General features: G+C 44.1%; 1 protein-coding gene across 6 annotated transcripts in view; it reads left to right on the top strand.

Moving 5' to 3' along the window:
• The window catches only part of VWA8 (von Willebrand factor A domain containing 8), a 279,042-nt gene that overhangs the window by 59,853 nt on the left and 198,771 nt on the right, over positions 1-20,418 (top strand). For all 6 annotated transcript variants that reach the window (XM_074988426.1, XM_074988442.1, XM_074988464.1 and 3 more), the window contains exons 6-10: positions 3,907-4,071; positions 4,659-4,708; positions 5,033-5,141; positions 10,606-10,710; positions 20,055-20,186. In XM_074988426.1, coding sequence (XP_074844527.1) covers positions 3,907-4,071; positions 4,659-4,708; positions 5,033-5,141; positions 10,606-10,710; positions 20,055-20,186 — 561 coding nt within the window. The remainder of the gene's footprint in view (positions 1-3,906; positions 4,072-4,658; positions 4,709-5,032; positions 5,142-10,605; positions 10,711-20,054; positions 20,187-20,418) is intronic.

Raw genomic sequence — 20,418 nt, forward strand, 5'->3', positions numbered from 1 at the left:
CTTGCACATAGCCAGAAGGGAGAGAGCTCGCATGATACTCATAGTCCCGCTTGGGATAGGCAGCAATGTTTTTGCTTGCTTCTGTGCATGTCGGACCGCCCACCGCTCCCTCTACCGGTGGCGCTGGACTTACTCACGCGGTCTCAAGGGTCCATAGTGCACCCACACCCTCAGGGTCTGCACCTACAAGCATGGCTAATCCATGTCTCAGCTCCTTAAAGAGCACATGTACGGAGGGAGCACAACAAGTCTTGGAATGTAGCCGAAGGACCTCCACCAGGAGGACTTGCAAGCAGAAATGGACTCGATTCACAGCCTGGTGTTCCGCCAAGCAGTTAGCTCCCCTTGGACGTCCCTATACCTGTAATACTAGAATACTTATTGGATGTCAAGAGAGGCAGGTTTTTCTCTATCCTTGCTAAAGGTCCACCTCGCCGCTATATCAACCTTTCGGCGTACAGAGGGAGGGCCCACGGTATTTGCCCATCCTATCGTTACCGGGTCCTTGAAGGGGCTGGTAAACCTGCACCCCCCCTCGGAAACCGCTTCCACCATCGTGGAATTTGGACTTGGTGCTCAGCACGCTAGTGGGTCCACCTTTTGCACCATTAGCCACAGTTCCCCTACGTCTCCTTACGATAAAAACAACCTTCCTCCTTGCAACTACGTCAGCCCGCAAGGTGTGTGAGCTCGCGGCAGTGATGGCAACACCACACTGCACAGTATTCTCAAAGGAGGCGGTAACCTTAAGGCTGCACCCAGCCTTTGTTGCAAAAGTCTCTTTGGAGTCCAATCTTAAAGAGCCAATAGTTTTACCCTCGTTTTACCCGAAGCCTCACAGCTCCGGCAAGGAGGCACGCCTGCACCTCCTAGATATGAGGAGGGCGTTGGCCTTCTACACAGACAGAATTAAGTCCTTCCAGAAAACGGACAGACTTCTAGTCTCTCTCGCTCCCGGGTCAAAGGGAGAAGGTCTCTCTTCACAGAGAATCTCAAAGCACATTGTGTCCTGTATAAAAATGTGCTTCGAACTTCGAAAGACTCCTTTGCTGGCCCCGCCCAGGGCTCACTCCACCAGGGTGGTGGCGGCGTCAACGGCCTTCTTCAAGGCATCGCATTAACAGACATCTGTAGAGTGGCGACCTGGTCAGCCTACGACACCTTCGCCAAGCATTATGCCCTGCCTCGGGTATTCCAAGAGGATACCCGTCTGTCGACAGCAGTCCTCTCGGGGGCAAGCTGCACATAAACCGATTACCCACCTCCTTACTTGGGTTACTGCTGGGTAATCACCTATTGTGGAGCACCCATGGGGACCACTCGAAGAAGAAAGAGAAGTTACTCACCTGTAGTAACGATGGTTCTTCGAGATGTGTCCCCGTGGGTGCTCCACCACCTGCCCATCCTCCCCGCTTCGGATCTCTGTCTAGTGTTTTTCAGGAGCATCCGAGGCGGTTGGTCAAAGAACTGGCGGGGACCGGATCGTGCACGCTGCCGGAGGTGTGCAGGGGGACGGCGCGCGCCGGCGCATGCGCGATCCAGGAGAAACTGCTAGAAGATTTCCGATATGCGGCGCCAGGCGAGCCCGACACCTATTGTGGAGCACCCACGGGGACACATCTCGAAGAACCACGTTACTACAGGTGAGTAACTTCTCTTTCTCTGGTTCAGCAACATCTGTGGCGTGGCAGGACCACACTTGTTCCCAGACCAGAGAACTCTGGGCTGGAGCCCTCGGTGGTGGCTGGCGCCCTGCAGCTGGGGCTGGAGCTGTGGAGCTGCGAAGCTGCAGCTATGGCCGGACTGGAGCCCTGGGTGGTAGGGCTGTATCTGGAGCTGCAGCCCATGGCCAGCAGCAGCGGGGCTGATCTAGGGCTGCCATCAGTCGGTTGTAGCAGGCAGCAACCAGGCCAGTGCCAGAGGTAGGAGGGCCAGCCTGGGCTGGAACTGGGGTGTAGGAGGGCTGGGGGCCGGTGTCAGAGGCCTCTTATTGGTGAGGTTCCGAGGGTGCCAGACATGAGAGATCCAACCTGTAATTAAATAGTCACTAGGCTGGAGAGAGAGACAGAGAGAGAGAGAGTGGTAGTTAGGTGACTCACCTGGAAGGGGAAATCCTGGATTTCAGTCTCTGCTCCAGTGACTATTTAAGGCCCAGTCAATACAACACCTGAAAGTCAATCCTAGATGTGACAGCTGCGTAGCTGGAATCGACTTATTTAACATCAACTTATCAGGCCATCCCCAGAACAAAGGAGGCGTACCAGGGTCGACTGTCAAGCCCGGATAGTTTGATTTTGTGTGTTCCCCATTAGGCATGTGAAATCAAACCCTGGAAGATCCACCCTGACTAGGTCTATCTCCTGGTAAGTATAGCTGTACCCTAAGTATTTTACACGTGTACCAGCTTCAGTTGGGGGAGCGGGCAACAGAGAGAGGGAGAGACTCCAGAATACCTTATATGCAGTACATGGTTAGGGCACTCACCAGGAATCTGGGAAATCAAAGTTGAAATTCCATTTCCAAATCATGCAGAGCAGAGAGCTGAATCTGGTCTCCAGCATTCCAGGTGACTGCTCAGCCTCCAGGCAATAGGACATATGGGGCTGGTGCTACAAGCTGCTTCTCCTTTTGCTTCATGAATCTGCCTTGGAAATGTTTGGCAGAAACAATTCGTAAATGTATATTGAATTCATGAACGATTTCAGATGACCTAAAATTGCATTTTTCAACAAATAATCTTCATCCAAAATTGTTTGCTCTACTCCAATTTAAATACATCCGTGTTCCTAGGTATTATTGCCCACCAAGTCATTAGTACTATAACTCATCTCTGGAACATTTGTGGTTGGTGGTTATGCCACTTTCTGCTTTCAGAGTCGTTCTGCTCCATTCTAGTCTGTGTAAGTTAGGAAAAGTAACTCATGAAAGTGTAATTAACTTATTGGAATACAAAATAATGTGTTTTTAAAAAAGCATACTATATTTAAGGAGAAGACATGAAAACTGACTTTACATTCAAAAATTAATTGATGAGATTGTACAGTTCATTTTTTTCCTACCTTGCTAATGATCAAATGGCTCTAAGTTAGTCCCTTAGGTATACTGCTAATGTTATCTCATTTGAATAAGTCTCTTACAGTGATATTAAATCTAATAATGTAGTTTTGTTGTTTAGGGAATATTGTATTACGCAAGATATGGCTCATTTTCTATTCCTATGTGAATCATTATTCTGGGTCTGGAGGAAGTAGTCGTGCAATTTCAAGCAGGACTTGACTGTAATGTGGGAAGACTGCAAAACTCATCTTTGTCCTCAATGAATCTTTTCCTGGCAACATGATTGAAGTATAAAATATTAAATAGATATACTCTTCAGAAATGAGTACAGTAATAAACCTGTATTATTCCTTGCAGACCAAATGTTTTCCTACTCCGAAGAGCATCCTTTCATTGTAGTTAAAAATACCCCAAACTTGCTAAAGACTTTTAATTCTATAGAAAGAAATACAGAAACAAAATTACACTGGTGTTCTATTCTTTATATACAAAAAGATATTTGTAATTCTAGTTCATAGCTTCCTAACTTTGAGCATCTGTGGAGATTCATCATTAGCTTGACTGATCAACTTTGTGAAGCATGTTTCAGTCACCCTTCTCTTAGAAGTCCACAAACTGAATACTTCCAATCAAGATGAAACATTGCCTCTTGTCCCGACCATATTAAAGATGTAGATAGTCCGTTGTGTCTGACGATGACGTCTTGAGCTTGCACAGGCTCATCGGTTTAAATGGAAGACCATATTTTTTGATACTTGACTATAGGTTTTTAGTCTGTATGTCTGGCATCATGGCCTTCCCCAAAGATGTCATTGCATTCTAGTTACTATTTTATTTTAATTGATTCAGGAACATACTAAAACTGAGCTAGATGCATGGAAGATCGTTCGAGTAAGTGAAGATTTTCGTGTTATAGGACTGGGCCTACCGGTACCCAGATATTCTGGTAACCCATTGGACCCTCCTCTTCGTTCTAGATTTCAAGCAAGAGATGTTTATCATCTTCCCTTTAAGGTATGTGCCATTGTAGATCAGTTGTAGCAGAACTAATTGGTACTTTAATTTTGCATTTTATATATTATTCGTTCAAATATACATAATTGAGCATAAATAGAATATTTTAATCCTTTTTTGGAAGGGGATGAAATGGATGCCCAGTTAGGTACTGCAAAGGAAGAGTAAGTTCTTGGAGGATAGGTTTATCAATGGCTGTTAACCAGGATGGGCAGGATGAAAATCATATATCTGAGGTGTCCCTACCCTCTGCTTGCCACAATTTTGGAATGAGCGACAGATGATGGATCATCATGTTCCTTTCATTCCCTTTGAAGCACCAGAAGACATGATACCGGGGTAGCTGGACCTTTGGTCTGATCCATAATGGCTACTCTTACATTGTAGCAAAAACTAGCCTCAGTAAAACAATACAACCCTAAAACAAACATATGCCAACTTTGTTTGTTCCAAGACCAGGCTGTTTGCTACAAAAGGCTTGGTGTCTGATTAGAAGAGAAATAAAAAATGCCTTGAATAGTATTCACTGTGGTCCGTGGTATAACCCAAAAATTAATTTGATATGTGATGCTATGTTCTATTTTCAGGACCATCTTAAGCTATTATACTCGGTTGGATCAAATGTTTCTGCACAGAGGTAAATTTTCATAAGTATGAAAAAATAGCATTTGAGCAAGTCAGGGTTATATCCTATCACGATTATTTGCTATTTGTGTTCTGTATATATGTCCTGATCAGAACTGAGTGAATTTTTAGTAAATACGAGAATACTCTGAAACAGTTTTTCATACAGAGTCACAGTTTTCGTATTGTGATCCTTAATGCTTTAGAACTTTATCAGATAAAAACACTTGTACTCAGAAGTAGTGACAACATCTTATATTGTGTTTTTCATAGGAATTAAAATTTTAAAGTCTATTTTGCATGTATGAAACATTACCATTTCTTGTTTACTTCCCAGAATCTCTCAGCTCTTATCTTTTGCTACAACCCTCTGCTCTCAAGAATCTTCTACATTGGGACTTCCAGATTTTCCTTTAGACAGTTTATCAGCTGCAGTTCAAATTCTGGTAAGTGCATGTAACTTGTGAAGTAAAATTGTATGAGCTTATTTTAAAAGTGAGGAATGTCTTCAGATACAGTTTGAAGTGTTCCTACCTTACTACAGTGTGTTTGGACGTAGACTGATAACATTTAAAAAAAGTGAGTGTCTGTTAATGGGATCTCTTTCTGCACATCCATTAAAATCCAGCCAAAATATTCTGGTCTATTTACAGCTTCTTAAACCAGGTTCTCAGTTTCTTCCATATAATTCCTGTCAAGGACCTCGGGTTCCTCCCCTCATCTGGCTGAGACCATTGACTGGTTAGCAGTACGGAAAGGGTACAGTTGTTGCTTGCTCCCCACTGAAACATAAGGCTTTTTCTAGTGAGGAGTGATGAGGAGTCTAATTGCTTGTGTGCTATTGCAGTTATGGTCTTTTTGAGACCTTGGCAAAGAATATGGTGTCCCTTACACAAAGAGCTTTTTAAATGCAATAATACTAAGTAAATGTCTGGTCACCCGAGCAATACATTTTACCTAGAATGCACTCAAATGGATGATTTTTAGTGCAGCTATTGATAATGCACCAGATTCAAGGAGCACCACGGAATAAAAAAAATGAGCTGAATTACATATTACACAAAAATATCCTTTTGCCAGGATAGTTCATTGCTGTTTTTCCGTTATACATTAGTGATATTTGCAAACAAAAGAAACTAGAGAATTTTGAATGAAAAATCTATTTAATTAAGAGTTTGATTATGCAACCCTTAATCTTGCTGTGCATTTAAACAAGTATTTTCATTCATCTGTGTAAGGATTGGATAAGGTAAACTGAGCATTGATTGACATTTGAATTTTCTGTAGTTTCTTTTTCTCCTATTAAAGTGTGTGAGAAAGAGAGAGTGTTTCACTATGATCAGCTTTGTCTGTTTTTGTTGACAATTCAGTTATTTATGGGCTTGCCTAGTATCCCGTCTGCCAAAAGAAAGTAGACATAGAGAAACAAACTAGTTATTACTTACTCTTAAACGACTGATACTATTTATTTTTTCTGCAAGTAGCTGGAAGAAAAATGTAGTATTTTAGTAACCTGTTTCTAAGCTAAACAGTATTAACTGTGAACTATTCAGTAATTAAATTGTGAAATAAAATCTGCACAATGTAATAGAATCAACATTTTGTTATTCTTAATAGTTACAACTGACTAAACCATCCTGCAGATTTCTGTAATACAGTTATTTATTAGTTAGTTCCATGAAACTGCTCATTGTATTGCCTTTCTTTACTCAGAGATATTTAGAAAATACACAGTAAATATTTACAAGGAACATTTACACGGTGTATAGTAACAGAGAGGAAGCATTGCTAGTCTATACACTATCAAAGCAAAAAGCAGTCAAGTAGAACTTTTTAAAGACTAGCAAAATAGTTTATTAGGTGAGCTTTCGTGGGACAGACCCACTTCTTCAGACCATAGCCAGACCAGAACAGTGTTTACACCGTTTACACCAGGCGTGTCCAACCCGCGGCCCTGGACAGCTAGTAATGCGGCCCCACAGGATTGTAAACTTTAAACATTATTATGTGATTTATATACATTAACTATTTTATATATTTTATATGCGGCCCAAGACAATTCCTCTTCACTCAATGCGGCCCAGGCAAGCCAAAAGGTTGGACACCCATGGTTTACATGGTATGCTTTTGATATAACATTGTTTTCCTTTAGTTATCCATTTTTATTTGGCATGCACTTTTTTATATAGTGTATGCTCACAGAAGAGAGTTTAGGTATGGAAGGGTGATCAGGGTAAGAGGTTAGGTCAGGGGATGGGGGGCTGAGGACCAGATTAGGGCTGCTCGCTTCAGTTGACTCTCCTCAAGGGGCTGCCTGCTTCTGCTATTCCTGGCAGAGATGGAGGCACCGCCAGGCAGCTCCACACCCTGCCTCCACCTTCAGTCAGCATTCAGGAAAGGATGAGGGTAGCACACAGGCCTGCCTTGCCATTTCTCTGCCAAGAACAACATGCATGGAAAGTTGTTTGTAGGGAGCTACTGATGTGAACTTGCTCTGGATCTGGCATCCTAAGCACTCTACTGTTCCCTAACCCCCTCGCCCAAGCACCTTCCCAGAGTCTGTGCCGCATACCACCTTCTGCACTCCCAATATATGCAACTTCGTCATGCCTGGGAATGCAACCGTTTTTCCCATTTATTCTTCATTTTATTTAACACAGTTTTCTAGGAATGTAATTGCCGTGTTGTATAAGGGTTTACTTTATGTAAGCGTAATTTATTATATATATTATGGTGTGCTGTAAACAGGATGTCTCAGCTAAGCACAGCAGTCTCAGTGAAATAAGACAATTTATAAGTATATTGTAGGGAAGGAGAAAGAGCCTTTTAAGACCCAAGTACCTAATGGTCAGTATAGTGTAAACTTAAATGTCAGCTGAGTTTCCTCATGAAAAGCTTGCTTTACTACAGTGTTGGCTACTATTAGTTCTATTTCCTTTCTCAGAAATGGTTAAAAGTATGCGTTATAGGATCCCAAAACATTAGAATTTAATAATGTTAACATTTTGTAAGCAGTAACAGAGAGGGAGCCATGCTAGTCTATATACTATCAGTAATTCTTCCTGAGAGAAGTTCTTTTGTCACTGTATATAAAGTTAAGCCTCAACTCCCAAGAAAAGCAGAGTGAAGGTATGAGAAGTGAGAGAAATGGGTCAGATCACTTGATTTACATGTGAAAATGGATTGAAATGGAAAACTGAAGATAAAAGAAAAGTGGGGAGGTGCAAAGTGACAGCTGAGTTTCAGGTTTTAAAATGTTTATAGACTGTATCCAGTTTTAAACTTAAAAATTGGAAAATTTTAGTCTTCCCTTTCATATGAGTCTTCTCTGTCCTTTTTATAGTATCACACTCCTATCAACTTTGATGGAACAGTGTCTTTCTGGAGTTTAATGGCATCTATTGCCATTAATTTTATTGATCTTTCCTATGGTAGTTCTCTTTTTGGCTTGCGTTCTAAATAATTATTCTCCTCTCAGCCTTCAACATGCTGCAGCCAAAATGCATCTTCCTTTTCTTATGGTTTAATTTGTTTCCAATCTTGTTTGAATCACCTTGCTGGCTTACTGTGCTTCCACGTGAAGTCCATGTTCCTCCTTCTCACTGTTGAGATTGAGTTACATTGCTCTTATCTATGGCCAGGTCTACACTACACAACCCCCAGTCTACTAAATAGTCATACTCTATCAATCCTGTTAAAATCCAGTCAAATTGTTAAAATCCAATTACTACAGGTTAAATCTGTCTAGTCCAGCACCCACAGGACCTGACTGGTGCTGAACCAGTGAATTTGCTGAACCTTGAGAGGTCAATATTGTCTGGAGGCATTACCAACACTTTCACTGCTTACTTGTTCTTGGAAGACATTTCAGGGTAAAATAGAGCTAAGGAACAGCACAGAGCACTGAGACCCAGGACTGGTGGCTGTAAAAAACCTTTATGGGACTACGGGAAACTTGGCTGCACCCATGATAAGTGGGTGTCCGGCTAACTAAAATCCTGCAGGACCATGGCTGTTGCCAGATCAGTGAGTGTCAGATTAGAGATGTTCAACCTGTAGATGCATGCCTAATCTCTACAATGGACAGTAATGTAACTGTTGCATCCAGAGCTTCCTCATTATGTTGCCTACCATAGACGTTAAGCTCTTGGAGGCTGAGATTTGTCTTTTTCGCACCATTTGCACCTGTAGCCAGTGATTTTTGTAAAAAAAAAAAGGAGCTGGTTTGCAGCCTCCACCCTCACCCACTCTACCCCCCACCAAGGTCCCTGGGGCTGGAGCTGCTAGTGGGGCTCTGCACCCTGGCTGGCTCCCAGCCCTGGGGCTATGGGGGTTTCCCCACCCCCACCTGGGTCCCCAGAGTTGGAGCTGATAGTGGGGCTCTGCACTCTTGGGCTCCTAACTGTGGGGCTGGCATTTCATCCCATACTGGTACAAATAAAGCCCTGCTTATACTACAGCAGAAACAACAAGAACAAAATCTTATTTGCTCACAAAAGTCCAAGTATATGAAATTTCTTGGTTACAGCACTTTTTAAAATACTAGGCTTGCCAATTTTCTAATTGCATGAAATGAAATGCCCTGTCCCTGCCCTTTTCCTTCCTCATGGTCCTGCCCCCCACTCAGTCCAGACCCTTCCTTCTATTACTCACTCTCTCCGTCACTTACTTATTTTACTGGGGTTATGCAGGGAGTTGATATGTGAGAAGGAATGAGGGCTCTGGCTTGGGGTACAGGCTTGTATGTGGCTGGAACTTAGGGGTGCAGGGTTTGGGTGGTTGTGTGGACTCTGGTATTGGGTTGGAGACAAGAGCTTTGGAGTACAAGCTCCAGGCTGAGGCCCAGGGATTTGGAATGTGGGAGCAGGCTCAGGCCTGTGGCAGGGGGTAGGAATGCTGAACAGGCGCAGAATACTGGTTCCAGAAGGGAGTTGGGTGGGAAGAAAGGGGTCTCAGGGCTCGGGAAGGGGATTGGAGTGGGGATGCTGGTTGCCAGGTATTGGAACTTGAGGCAGGGAATTTGGCATGTGTGCTCCAGCTGGGCACTGCTTGCCTGAGATGGCTCTTGGACCATGGCACAGTGGAGCTAAGGCAGGTGCCATGTCTTTCCTGGCACTGTACTGCTCCTGGAAGCAGCTGGCACATCTAGCCCCAAGGAAGAGGCATAGCCAGGGGGCTCTGCACCGTGTCAGCAGCATCCATTAGCCACAGTAGCCAGCTAGTGGCAACTGTGGAGGTGGTGCTCAGGGTGAGGGCTGCATGCGGTGCAACCTGGTTACCCTTGCGCCTAGGGGCAGCAGGGATTTGGGACACAGCTGCCACTTATTGGTGAAGCTGGGGCAGGCCAGGGGGCAACTGTACTGCTGACTGGACTTGTGACAGCCCCATCAGTGGTGCAGAATGGAGCTGCCAGGACCCCCTTTAAGCTGGGCATTCCAAACAACAGGTTCTGCAGAGGAGGATGGTAAATATAGTTAGCAGTTGCAACACTCTTTACTCTCCCTGATTTCTTCCAAGACCTCAAGGGAGTCAAGTAGGGCAGAGCACCAGCAGGGAAAACAGCAGCCGGTGCTGTCGTATCTTACAGCTACCTTGCCTCCCCTGCGTGATGTTTGAAATGAACAGCTGGTGGTTCATTCTTCAATTCAGATAGAGGGTTTTTTTTTAGCTTCTGGAGTTTCAACAATTGACCCCTCCCTCCACCACCAGAAAAGAGCGAGGCCCAGTAGGAGTGTGGGTGGGTAAGTTGGCCAGATGGCCATAGGAGAAGCATGGATGAAAGTGTCCCTGGTTTTATCTCAAAAGCTGTGTGGTGCACTTGTTTGTTGTCATTCCTCTTCTGCAGTTATGTCAACATAATGTGTTCTAGGTTAATGGAATTAATTCTCCCTGCTTTTTATTTCTAATTAGGATTCCTTCCCTATGATGTCAGTCCAGCACATAATCAAATGGCTTTACCCTTATAACATCCTACTAGGAAAGGAAGGCAGGACTGCAGTAGAAGATGCATTAAAAGTAAGTACTGTATGCTTTGTATACAAATTCTAGAGAGTAGTGAATTACTACGGTAGCTCCACTAAATCACGCTACAGTAAACCCTTGAAGTGAACGATTTCGAGTTGCACTTAATTTGCATTAACTCAAGTTAAGCGCAGCTCAAAATCCCACTCCCTCCACACCCCCATGCCTGGCTCAACTCTCCCAGCCCCAGTTCAAACCCCCTGCGGCCCACCTCCCCACCTGAGCACAGCTTTTGTGGCTCTAGCTCAAACACCTCCCCCCGTTCAACCATTCCCCCACCCCCCTGTGTGCGTGGCTCTAGCTCAACTCTATCCCCCTGCCCCCCTGCCCCCCTGCAGCCTTAATCCACCCCAGGCTTAACCCTCCCCAGCTGCCCCTCAACCCCAGGATTTACCTTTCAAAAGGAGCTTCAGATGCTCCTGCTGCTTCCCTGGCTGCAGAATGTACATTCCACCAGGGAAAAACCCCACTCCCTGACTTATGCAAAATCCCAATTACGCGAGGGTGTGTGGGAACAGAACCCTCACGTAAACTGAGGCACTGCTGTATTTGATTGATTTTAATCAGGCAACAAAGTAGTGATGATGATGTAAATAGTATATGTTAATGCTGATATTAAAAAAGAGTTTCAAAAATATTTTCGTAAACCAACAGATTTCATTAGGTGATGAGTGGTTTGTATATTTTAGTCGATTTAGGGTATAATTCACAAAGGTTCTCAAACCTGTGCATAACTTTAACAAAGTGATGGTCCCATTGATTTCAATGGGACTATTTACATATTTAAAGTTAGGATTGTGCTTAGATGTTGTAGATGGCGTGTCTGTCCCTCCCCATCTGCCTCTAAAGGAGGCCATGGTCTGTTCCGCTAGAATACATTTTAAAAACAAAGAACGGGGACATTAGTTGTACTCAGATGGGCCCCACCTGCAAGCAGGGCATGGCCACAAACAGTAAGGGCTCTGGCCTGTAGTCACCCACAGATTTAGCACTAAATAAAGTTTTTGAGGCCCTGGTGGAGGCACCAAGCACTGTCTCTGCAGCTCTGATAGAGAGGGGTGCCAGGCGCTGTCTCTGGGGCTCCAGCAGGGTTGACTCAGAAGCGCAGGCCTCCTAGCCGATGGTGGGGGAGTATTGCCAAACCAGGACGAGGTGGTAGGGAAGGGGATTGTGGGCCTGCCTAGCTCCACCACATCTCAGCCTATGGCCCAAACAGTGACAGAGTGGTCTGCCCTGGGCTCAGCAGAGAATCACTCTGCAAACACACTGAGGCTAAGGGTATGGAATTTTTTTTTATTTCGGGATACGTTTCTTTCACAAAATAGAAACTGTGCGGCAAAACACTGTGCTCAAAATAGCAGGGTTGTGAAATAGCAGTGTTTCGTTCCTGGGTTGCACAAAGGTTACCGGGAAGCTCGACATAAGCACTTATTTCGAACTCTGGTGCAGTGTGGACAAGTTTCCTGTGGTCCCATAAAGTTTTTTCACAGCCACCAGTCCTGGATCTCAGTGTTCTGTGTTGTTGTTTAGCTGTAATTTACCCCTGAATGTCTTTTAAGAGACCAGTAAGCAGCAGAAACATTGGTAATGCTGCAAGACAATATTGATCTCCCATGATTCAAAAAATCCTCATGCCTGCACTGGTCAGGTCCTGAGGGTGCCTGATTAGAGAGGTTCAACCTGTACTGTAGTATTTGTATGAGGTAAATGGGAAAATATTATTTCTTTTGTTTGTCATTTTCACAGTACAAATACTTGTAATAAAAGTAATAAAAGGTGAACTCTGCACATTTTGTATCCTGTGGCATAATAGAAATTCATACATTTGAAAACAGAAAAAAACATAATAGATTTCAAGTGGTATTGTAGTTAAGTGATTAAGCGTAATTATTTTTTAAGCACAGTAAATATTTTTGAATTAATCACATGAGTTAACTGTGATTGACAGCCCTATAAAAACATTTTTTGTATCCTTAACTCTGCTACTAATGGGTACTTCCTTGTGTTCTGCTTCTGCTGCTAATTTTCTACAATGTGCAGCTTTTAATTTATATTAATATATACTATTAACATCTCCTTTCTTTCCCATTTTAAAATGTATTTATTGCTGCTTTTACTTCCCTGAGCCAGGCTGGTTTTTAACTTCTGTAGTGTTCTACCTCACTTGTGGTTTTTTGGTTTTGAATTCAGTAAAATGTATTTCAACATCCCTCCATTAACGGTTTTGTTTTTTTCTATTTAAATTCTCCCAGCTGATTTGGCTCATAATTGTTTTCAGCTCTGTGAAACTGGCCTTATTAAAAGCATCCAGTATATTTATTACTGGTTGGAATTATATTCTGTTTGCACATAACAAATATAATTACTTGCACCAAACCAACCACTGACATTTAGTTCTATGATCGTTTCCTGTGTCTGTCAAGATGAGGTCTAATATAGTGTGTAGGCATCCTTCAGTCTGCATAGACTATGGATCGCGCCCTTTATAGTTTCAATCGAGGACTTCATTTACAGCGTCTGACTATGAAGACCCACACGAGAGTGACAGTCCTTGCTGCATCTCTTGCAGATGTGGTGGGTGTCTGGCAAGTCCTTAGTGTGCTTTCTGTGTGCTCACTTCTCCTCTGCTAGCTGTCTGATACAGAATTCCTTTTATGTTAGATGCAATGTTCTGTGTGTTAGGTAATAGTCATTTTGTAGCCTACAGGACTAACCGGCTTGCTTGCCTGTAGATATGTAGCTTTACTGTTTTTTTTATGGTTTTGATTATATGTTTATTATCAAAAGTTACAGTAGGTTCATATTGGCAGTTTGTCTGTAACAGAAGAGACTTACAGGCCATATCCTGTATGTTGAGCTATGGCAAAGCTAGCATGCACATGTCTGGAACCTTACGCCCAGATACAGAGTCAATGTGCATCTATTCAGGACCTTTCTTCTAGATAAAGAAACCTTGAGCAGCACAGGAGAGTCCAAGAATATGCTCAGACTTAGCAAGTGTATTACTACTTAGATAAACCTGAAACAACCAGTTAAGACCAGACTAAATAACCAGGTAGGACAGAAATAACACATGTGATAGACAGCCACAAAAGGCCCATGGTAACAAATTGATGGATATGATAATAAGTTGAGATCAGTAATGCACTGATGTATAGGGTGTAGTTGGTTCAGAGCTCCTGTAAGGGTTCCTCCCTTTCCAGGTCAGTGGGTGGCCACTGCACCCCACTGCCACCAGTGCCACAACAACCCCAGGTCACTAGTTCAGGGGGCTCCTACCTTGCCTCAAGTGGCTGAGAGGTGATAGTCAAAGCCTTGCCTTACTTCAGGCGGGTGCTGGGGAAAATTAGCTCACCTCAGGGCCTAGCCCTAGGTTGGGGCAACAGCAAGCCCCCCATCTTAGAAGGCCCCAGCCCTAGCTCAGGGCAGGAAAACAAATCCACAGTCTCAGAAGGCTCCCAGCTCTAGCTCAGGGTGGGGCAACAAACAGCCAAAAAGGAGCCCATGCCTTAGTGCAGGGCAGGGCAACAAAACCAACATCCTTAGAATGCCCAGGCCCTAGCTCAGGTTGGGATAGCAAACCAACAGAAGAGCCTAAGCCATGGTGCAAGGTGGGGCAGGCCCAAGCCCTGGTGCAGGGTGGGACAACAAACAGTCTAGAATGCCCAGGCCCTAGCTCAGGTTGGGGTGGCGCGGCAAACAACAGTTCATTGGTGGCCCAGGCCCTAGCTCACGGCATGGCAACAGCACAAACAGAATCAGAGTTTCAAGACCTGCACAGATATTCTGCCCAGGCCAGCAGAGATGGGGGAATCTGCCACCCAGCAGGTAGGTGGCAGGGGGGATGTGGGCCCGCCCACTCCACCATGTCCTGGCCCAGGGGCCCTGGTCTCAGCAGCACAGTCTGCTGCACTGGTCAGCAGGGAATCCACACTACAACATGCTGACCCAAGAGCCTTTAACGGTCCTCTTACCCCCTGGGCCACTCTCAGTCCCCCCGAGTCTGGCACATACCCAGTGTCCTGCCAACTTCTCAGTGCTCACGAGGTGCCAGATCTGGCTAGGGTCCAGGTGGCCTGATCCTGGCCTGCATGGCCTATCAGTTCCACTGCCTCAGGCTGGCACAGGGTTCAGGCTGAGGCCAGTGCTCAGGCCAGTCCCCAGGGTCTGACTGGTCTTCTGCAGGCAGGTTCCACTGGGGTCCACAGGTTGCCAGGACTGGCAGGAGCCCAGGAGGCCCAATTCAGGCCTCAGCCCTGTTCAGCCACTCTTCAGTCTCCCAGGCAGGGAGCCCAGAGCCATCCTCTGGCTCCTCTGGAGGCTCAGGCCAAACTGAGTCCTCAGCTTGGGCTTTTAGAGTCCTGGCCCCACCTCCTGACTTCAGGTCAGATGACTGGGAGGGGCCACTGCAAAATGGCTCCTGAAAGGGTTCCTCCCCTGCTGGGTAGGGGGCGGTCACTCTGCCCCTCTACAAGGGGAAAAGACCCACTTCGCTATTACGAATGTGAGGAAACAAGAAGAAGAGGAAACATCACCTACTGAATACAGTCATACCCCAAGATACTCCCATTCGAGTTATGAGAATTTGACTTTACAAGGAGTTTCATTTAATACCCCTACTTCAGCTTACAAGGCATTTCTTCACATTTACGAGGGCCGATTTGGAGGCTGGCAGCTCTGGTTGGCAAGCACTGAGGGAGTGGAGTTGGCTGCATTGGTTTTGACGCAGAGGCCATGCAGGGGGGCAGCGGCACCTTGCGAGAGGGTGGCAGTCTGGTGCGGAGAGGTAGACTTGTCCGAGTCCTGGCCGTAGATCACACTGCTCTGCAAGACATGGATGCTGGGCGCGCAGCCCATCCCGGCCCTGCTGCTGCCGCTCACACCCTGGGCGGCTAGGGGGCCGCCGCTGCCTGCCCTGTGCAGCTGTGCCTCAGGCTCCACTCGCCGTCTGTGGCACTCCCTCCCATTTAGCGCCTGACTTGCCCGCTGCTGCCGCCTCGGCTGCCACCGGCGGGGCCTCTCTGCCGCACAGCCCCACGTGAGCAAGACATCGCCCCTCACCAGCCGGGGGCCCCCTGTGCCTGCCTAGCTCCCCGCGTGGCCAGACCCTGGCAGCGCCCCCTCCCCGCTTAACCTAAGCTGTGCTCAGGCTGGGCTGCCTCCCCGTGCCCTGCTCTGCCGTGCTCTCCCCTTGCACCAGGTTTAATGGGATTCGGTGTTGTTTTAGCATAAATGGGTGTAAATTTTGGGGCTCAGGAGCGCATAAATTTTTTTCCCATTGGAGTTAGTAGTAATTACATTTTCGATTTACGAGAATTTGCCCTAAGAGGGGTTTTTCAGGAACCAATTACCCTCGTAAGGCGGGGGAAGACTGTATGTGTCAAACATAACAATGCGAGTGTAACATATGGTAAATGTGACATCCTAGGCTGACAGCGGAAGATGTAGTCCTTAGGAGGCATCAGAATGATGGCCACTGGTAGTGATGGGGTGGGTGAAGGTGATGAGGAAAATGATGACTGACACCTCAGGTTGTTCTTGAAGGAATGGTGTAAGTATATGGAATGAAAATATAGATGTACATTTCCTATCTTTCATGGGTGTTTGTGCTAAATGTATTAACACGCTATATTTGTAAATATAAAAGAGTTCTTATAGTGTGAATGTTGCAACTGTATATATCAGGGTTCCCAATTACAGAATAATTAAATACTGGGCCTGATTCTGGAACAAAGGTCAACCCTGAAGATAACTGGAAATATATAACTAATCTAGGATCAGGCAACAATTTATACTACATCAAAAGAAGTTTTAGTATTAATAACAGGCGGTGTTGAACTGTGCTGGGCAGAAAATGTGTTTTTTCATCCTATGAAAATTTTTGAGATTTTGAAGTATTTTCTTATTTCTGATAGGGACAAAAAAATCAATCTTGGAATTTTTTGTGAACTGAAAAATCCTGGGGAAAATAACAAGTTCAGATCAACCAAAATGCTTAATTTTATTTTATTTTATTATAATTAGCAGAGGCTTTGATACTGAATTCATTTGGACCTGGAAGACTGGATATTTTATGTGTAAAATGTCAAAACAAAACATAAAATTATTTTGAAAACATTTCAAAATGTTTTGAATCAAGAAATTTAATAGATAGATACACACACATCTCATAGAGCTGGAAGGGACCTTGGGAGGTCATTGAATAAAGTCCCCTGCCCTCCTGGCAGGATCAAGCACTATCCCCCCTGTTTAAGAAAAACAAAATCTATTTACCCCAGATCTTTAAGTGGCCCCTTCAAGGATTAAATTTACAGCCCTGAGTTTAGCAGGCCAATGCTCAAACTACTGAGTGATACCTCTCAAATTCATTGAAACCGACCATTTCCAGTGAAAAGTTTTGCGTTCCATTACTTGTCTTCCTGTGAAATGAAATTTAATTGAAAAATTCCCTGTTGAAAATACCACCCCTAATCACCAGCATTATGTTACTCAGATTGAAATCACACAGTACAATTTTCCCTTACATCTTATGTAAATAGGTGGTTAAGGACTCAGCTAGCTTATTCTCGAATAAGTTGTCGGTCTGTACCCATTCAGTCTTTATCTGTTACATGCTATTTTCTTTAATTTCAATTTAATTTTATAGTAAGGATTGAAGATTGAAATTTTAATGTATTTATGGGCAGTCTTGCCTATGTTGTAATTGTTAATTTATGTTGTTGTCACCCAGAGCATTAGAGGGCCATCTATGGTTGTAGTTTAGAAATGAGAGGAAATACAATGTTTTCTTCTCTTGTTATAAATGCATCTGGAATTTATTGTAAGAGCCTGTCTGCACTGCATGTGGAAATAGCTTTGGTTTGATCCACAGTCTATTGAACTCAATGGGAGTCTTTTCATTTCCTTCATTGAACTTTACACTAAAATACACTTATGCTTTTTTCAGAAGTTCATGTTTAAAAATGAAATGTTTGTAGTCTTTTAGTCCAGAATGTGAATTTAAGTGTGAAGAGCCAAAATGTGTCTCATTGCATTACAAACCATAATTGTGTTTCTAACCATAATTTTAAATGCCATGGTATCTTATGGAAATAAAGATAAATAGTTTTTATTCTTTGCAACATACTTGTAATAAAAGCAGTAAAATGTGCTTAAAATAATGTGACGCTTACTCAAATGTTTTCCAGAGACAAGGTGTATTAGGTAATATTTTTTACTGGACCAACTTCTGAAAGTAAGAGAGTCAAGCTTACACAAAGCTTGAAAGCTTATCTCTCTCTCTCTCACCAGGGAAGTAGTTACAATAAAAATATCACACAACATGGTTACAACAACACTGTATCAAATGTTTTCATCAAAGCTGCAATCTTCTTCATTGTCTTAATTACCAGAATAAAAGATCTGATCTTTGGTAACTAAGGCTACATCTACACTATGAGATAAATTTGAATTTAAGGCAGTTAGCTTGATTGTACCAAGTGACTGTCTTCACCATAAATACCATTAGCTCGATTTAGGGAGCACTAATATTGATATAATATCATTAGAAGCAACTGGGTGTAGTGTCAAGCTCAATTTTAACGGTTTGAATAAAGGTTAATGTGGAAGTGCCATGTCTGTGAATCAAAATCATCAGCTAGAGGCTGACTGGCGCTGTTGCTCCTGGCTTCCGGCTGTCTGTGACTCTCAGGAGCCAAGAAACTGACCAGTGCAGCAGCTCTAATCAGTTTCCCAGCTCCCACCACTGGTGGAGAGCTGGGAAAACTATGATGCTGCTGCATTTGGCTCCAGGCTCCCCACCACTCGCAGGAGCTGGGAAATTAACTAGTGCAGCACCTGTCTCCCAGCACCCGCGAGCCAGGCACAGCAGTGCTGGTCAGTTTCCTTGCTCCCCCAATCTGTGGGGACCTGGGAACCAGGCAGCAGGGTGAGCGCTGACAGTGGTGGGTTTGCAGCAGGGTGTGGGGGAGGGTACAGAATGCAGGGCTGAGGGAACTATGGGATAGGTTCCCACAATGCACTGCTGCAGCATTCGATGTTCAGACACTTTAGTGTGGCAGCACTAACTCAACTTTGTGGGAAGTGAGGATACTCAAACTCGAATTTATAAAACCCAGTGTTATAAAATCAAATTTAATAAAATTGAATTTATCTGGTAGTGTAGATATAGCCCAAGGCTGAGAATCTTTCCTGGCGGTCATGGGTTCTGTGATTTTTCTGGGACCTCTGTGACTTCTGCAGTGGGTGTTGCAGCTGAATTTAGGAACAGAGCGGCTGGAGGTCTCTGGGGTATCTATTTAGGTAGCCTCAGGTAGCTGACTCTGGGAGTCACAGGACCACCTTTTTAACAAAAAATATTTCAAGCCTTCTTGAGAAATGGGTGTGGGAGAGAAGACGGAGTGGGTGGTAATAAGGCAAAAGCCCAATATTTATTCCCTTGAATATTAAATGTTATTTAATAGAAGATTCTTGTGTGTAGAGAGTCCTCAACTCTCATTACACACAAGGCTGTCAAACTAAACAAACATCCTAATCTGATGCATGTTATTTTTAAGTTGGATGTTTCTAGTACCCAAGTGGTCCTAATGGCTCTTAAAGATAAGTGTTGAATTAACATAAGTGCTGGAGGCTTGGTGCTTTATTTCAGTCTGGCTGGCTCCAAAGTCAACATGGCAGCAATGGGAAGTTTACAATGTTTACAAGTTGCCCGGCTCTCCTGCAGCCAGAATAAGCTAGATTTTTTATTTCAAAAAGAAATGTAAAAGTCTATGAAGGTGACACCCCCCCAGCCCAGCCCCATGCTGCTGCAGAGCTGCCAAAGGAATTGGCCCTACGCTCCCCGGGACTGCTGCAGGGCTCCAGCCTCAGTACTGGGCTGCCCTTAGCTGGGTTGCTGAGTCCCCTGGCCCTGCTGACCTCAAGCTCCTGGGCTCTCTGGTCCAGAAGCAGCTGTAGTCCTGCCGGATCACAGCTGTTGCCAGACCAGAGAGTGCTGGCTTTATGAGGTACAGCTTGTATTTTAGAAAACTTGACACAAAGATCTGGAAGCCGTGGATTTTTCAAAATTCACATATTTCTGTTGTCTCAGCTCTTGACTTGATTTTTAATTTGCTCTCACAAGAGGAGCAGCAAGGTCATAGTTGGAAAGAAAACACTAAATAGGTAGATACTGATATTAACATCTTAAATGGTGCACTTGAACTTTTATAGTATTAAAGTTCTTTCAGCAAATTGATATTTAACTTACTCTTCCATCAATTTCTGCCATGTTTTTAGTGGAACCATTTGAAAGCACAGCACTGTATTAAATAATTATTGTGTTTTATCAATTTTTACAGCGTTTTGAGCTCCAAGACTCCAAAAGCCCTTTGCTTCCCAGCAGGATTATAAAAGTAGAAAGAATACCTGGAAGCAAGATCTTACAGGCTGATGTAACTGTCCAGATTGCTGAAAAAGAAGTGAAATTCCAGGTAATAATTCACAGATTCAACAGGCTGTATTCTTGATTTCTGGTCACTAGCTCAGATTTGTTATACTACTTTCTGTTGACTCCTACATACATTTTGATGAGGAACTTGACTGTCCGTGAATATCCCGTTTTAATGGTAATATTTAGCAACAGTCATTTATGAACTGAAGAGTATTAGATCATGAAAAGTAAGGCTTTATTTTCAAGTAACTCATTCAGGTCTTTCAACAACG

This window comes from Carettochelys insculpta, chromosome 1 (genome assembly GCF_033958435.1).
Source record: "Carettochelys insculpta isolate YL-2023 chromosome 1, ASM3395843v1, whole genome shotgun sequence".
Lineage (NCBI taxonomy): Eukaryota > Metazoa > Chordata > Testudines > Carettochelyidae > Carettochelys > Carettochelys insculpta.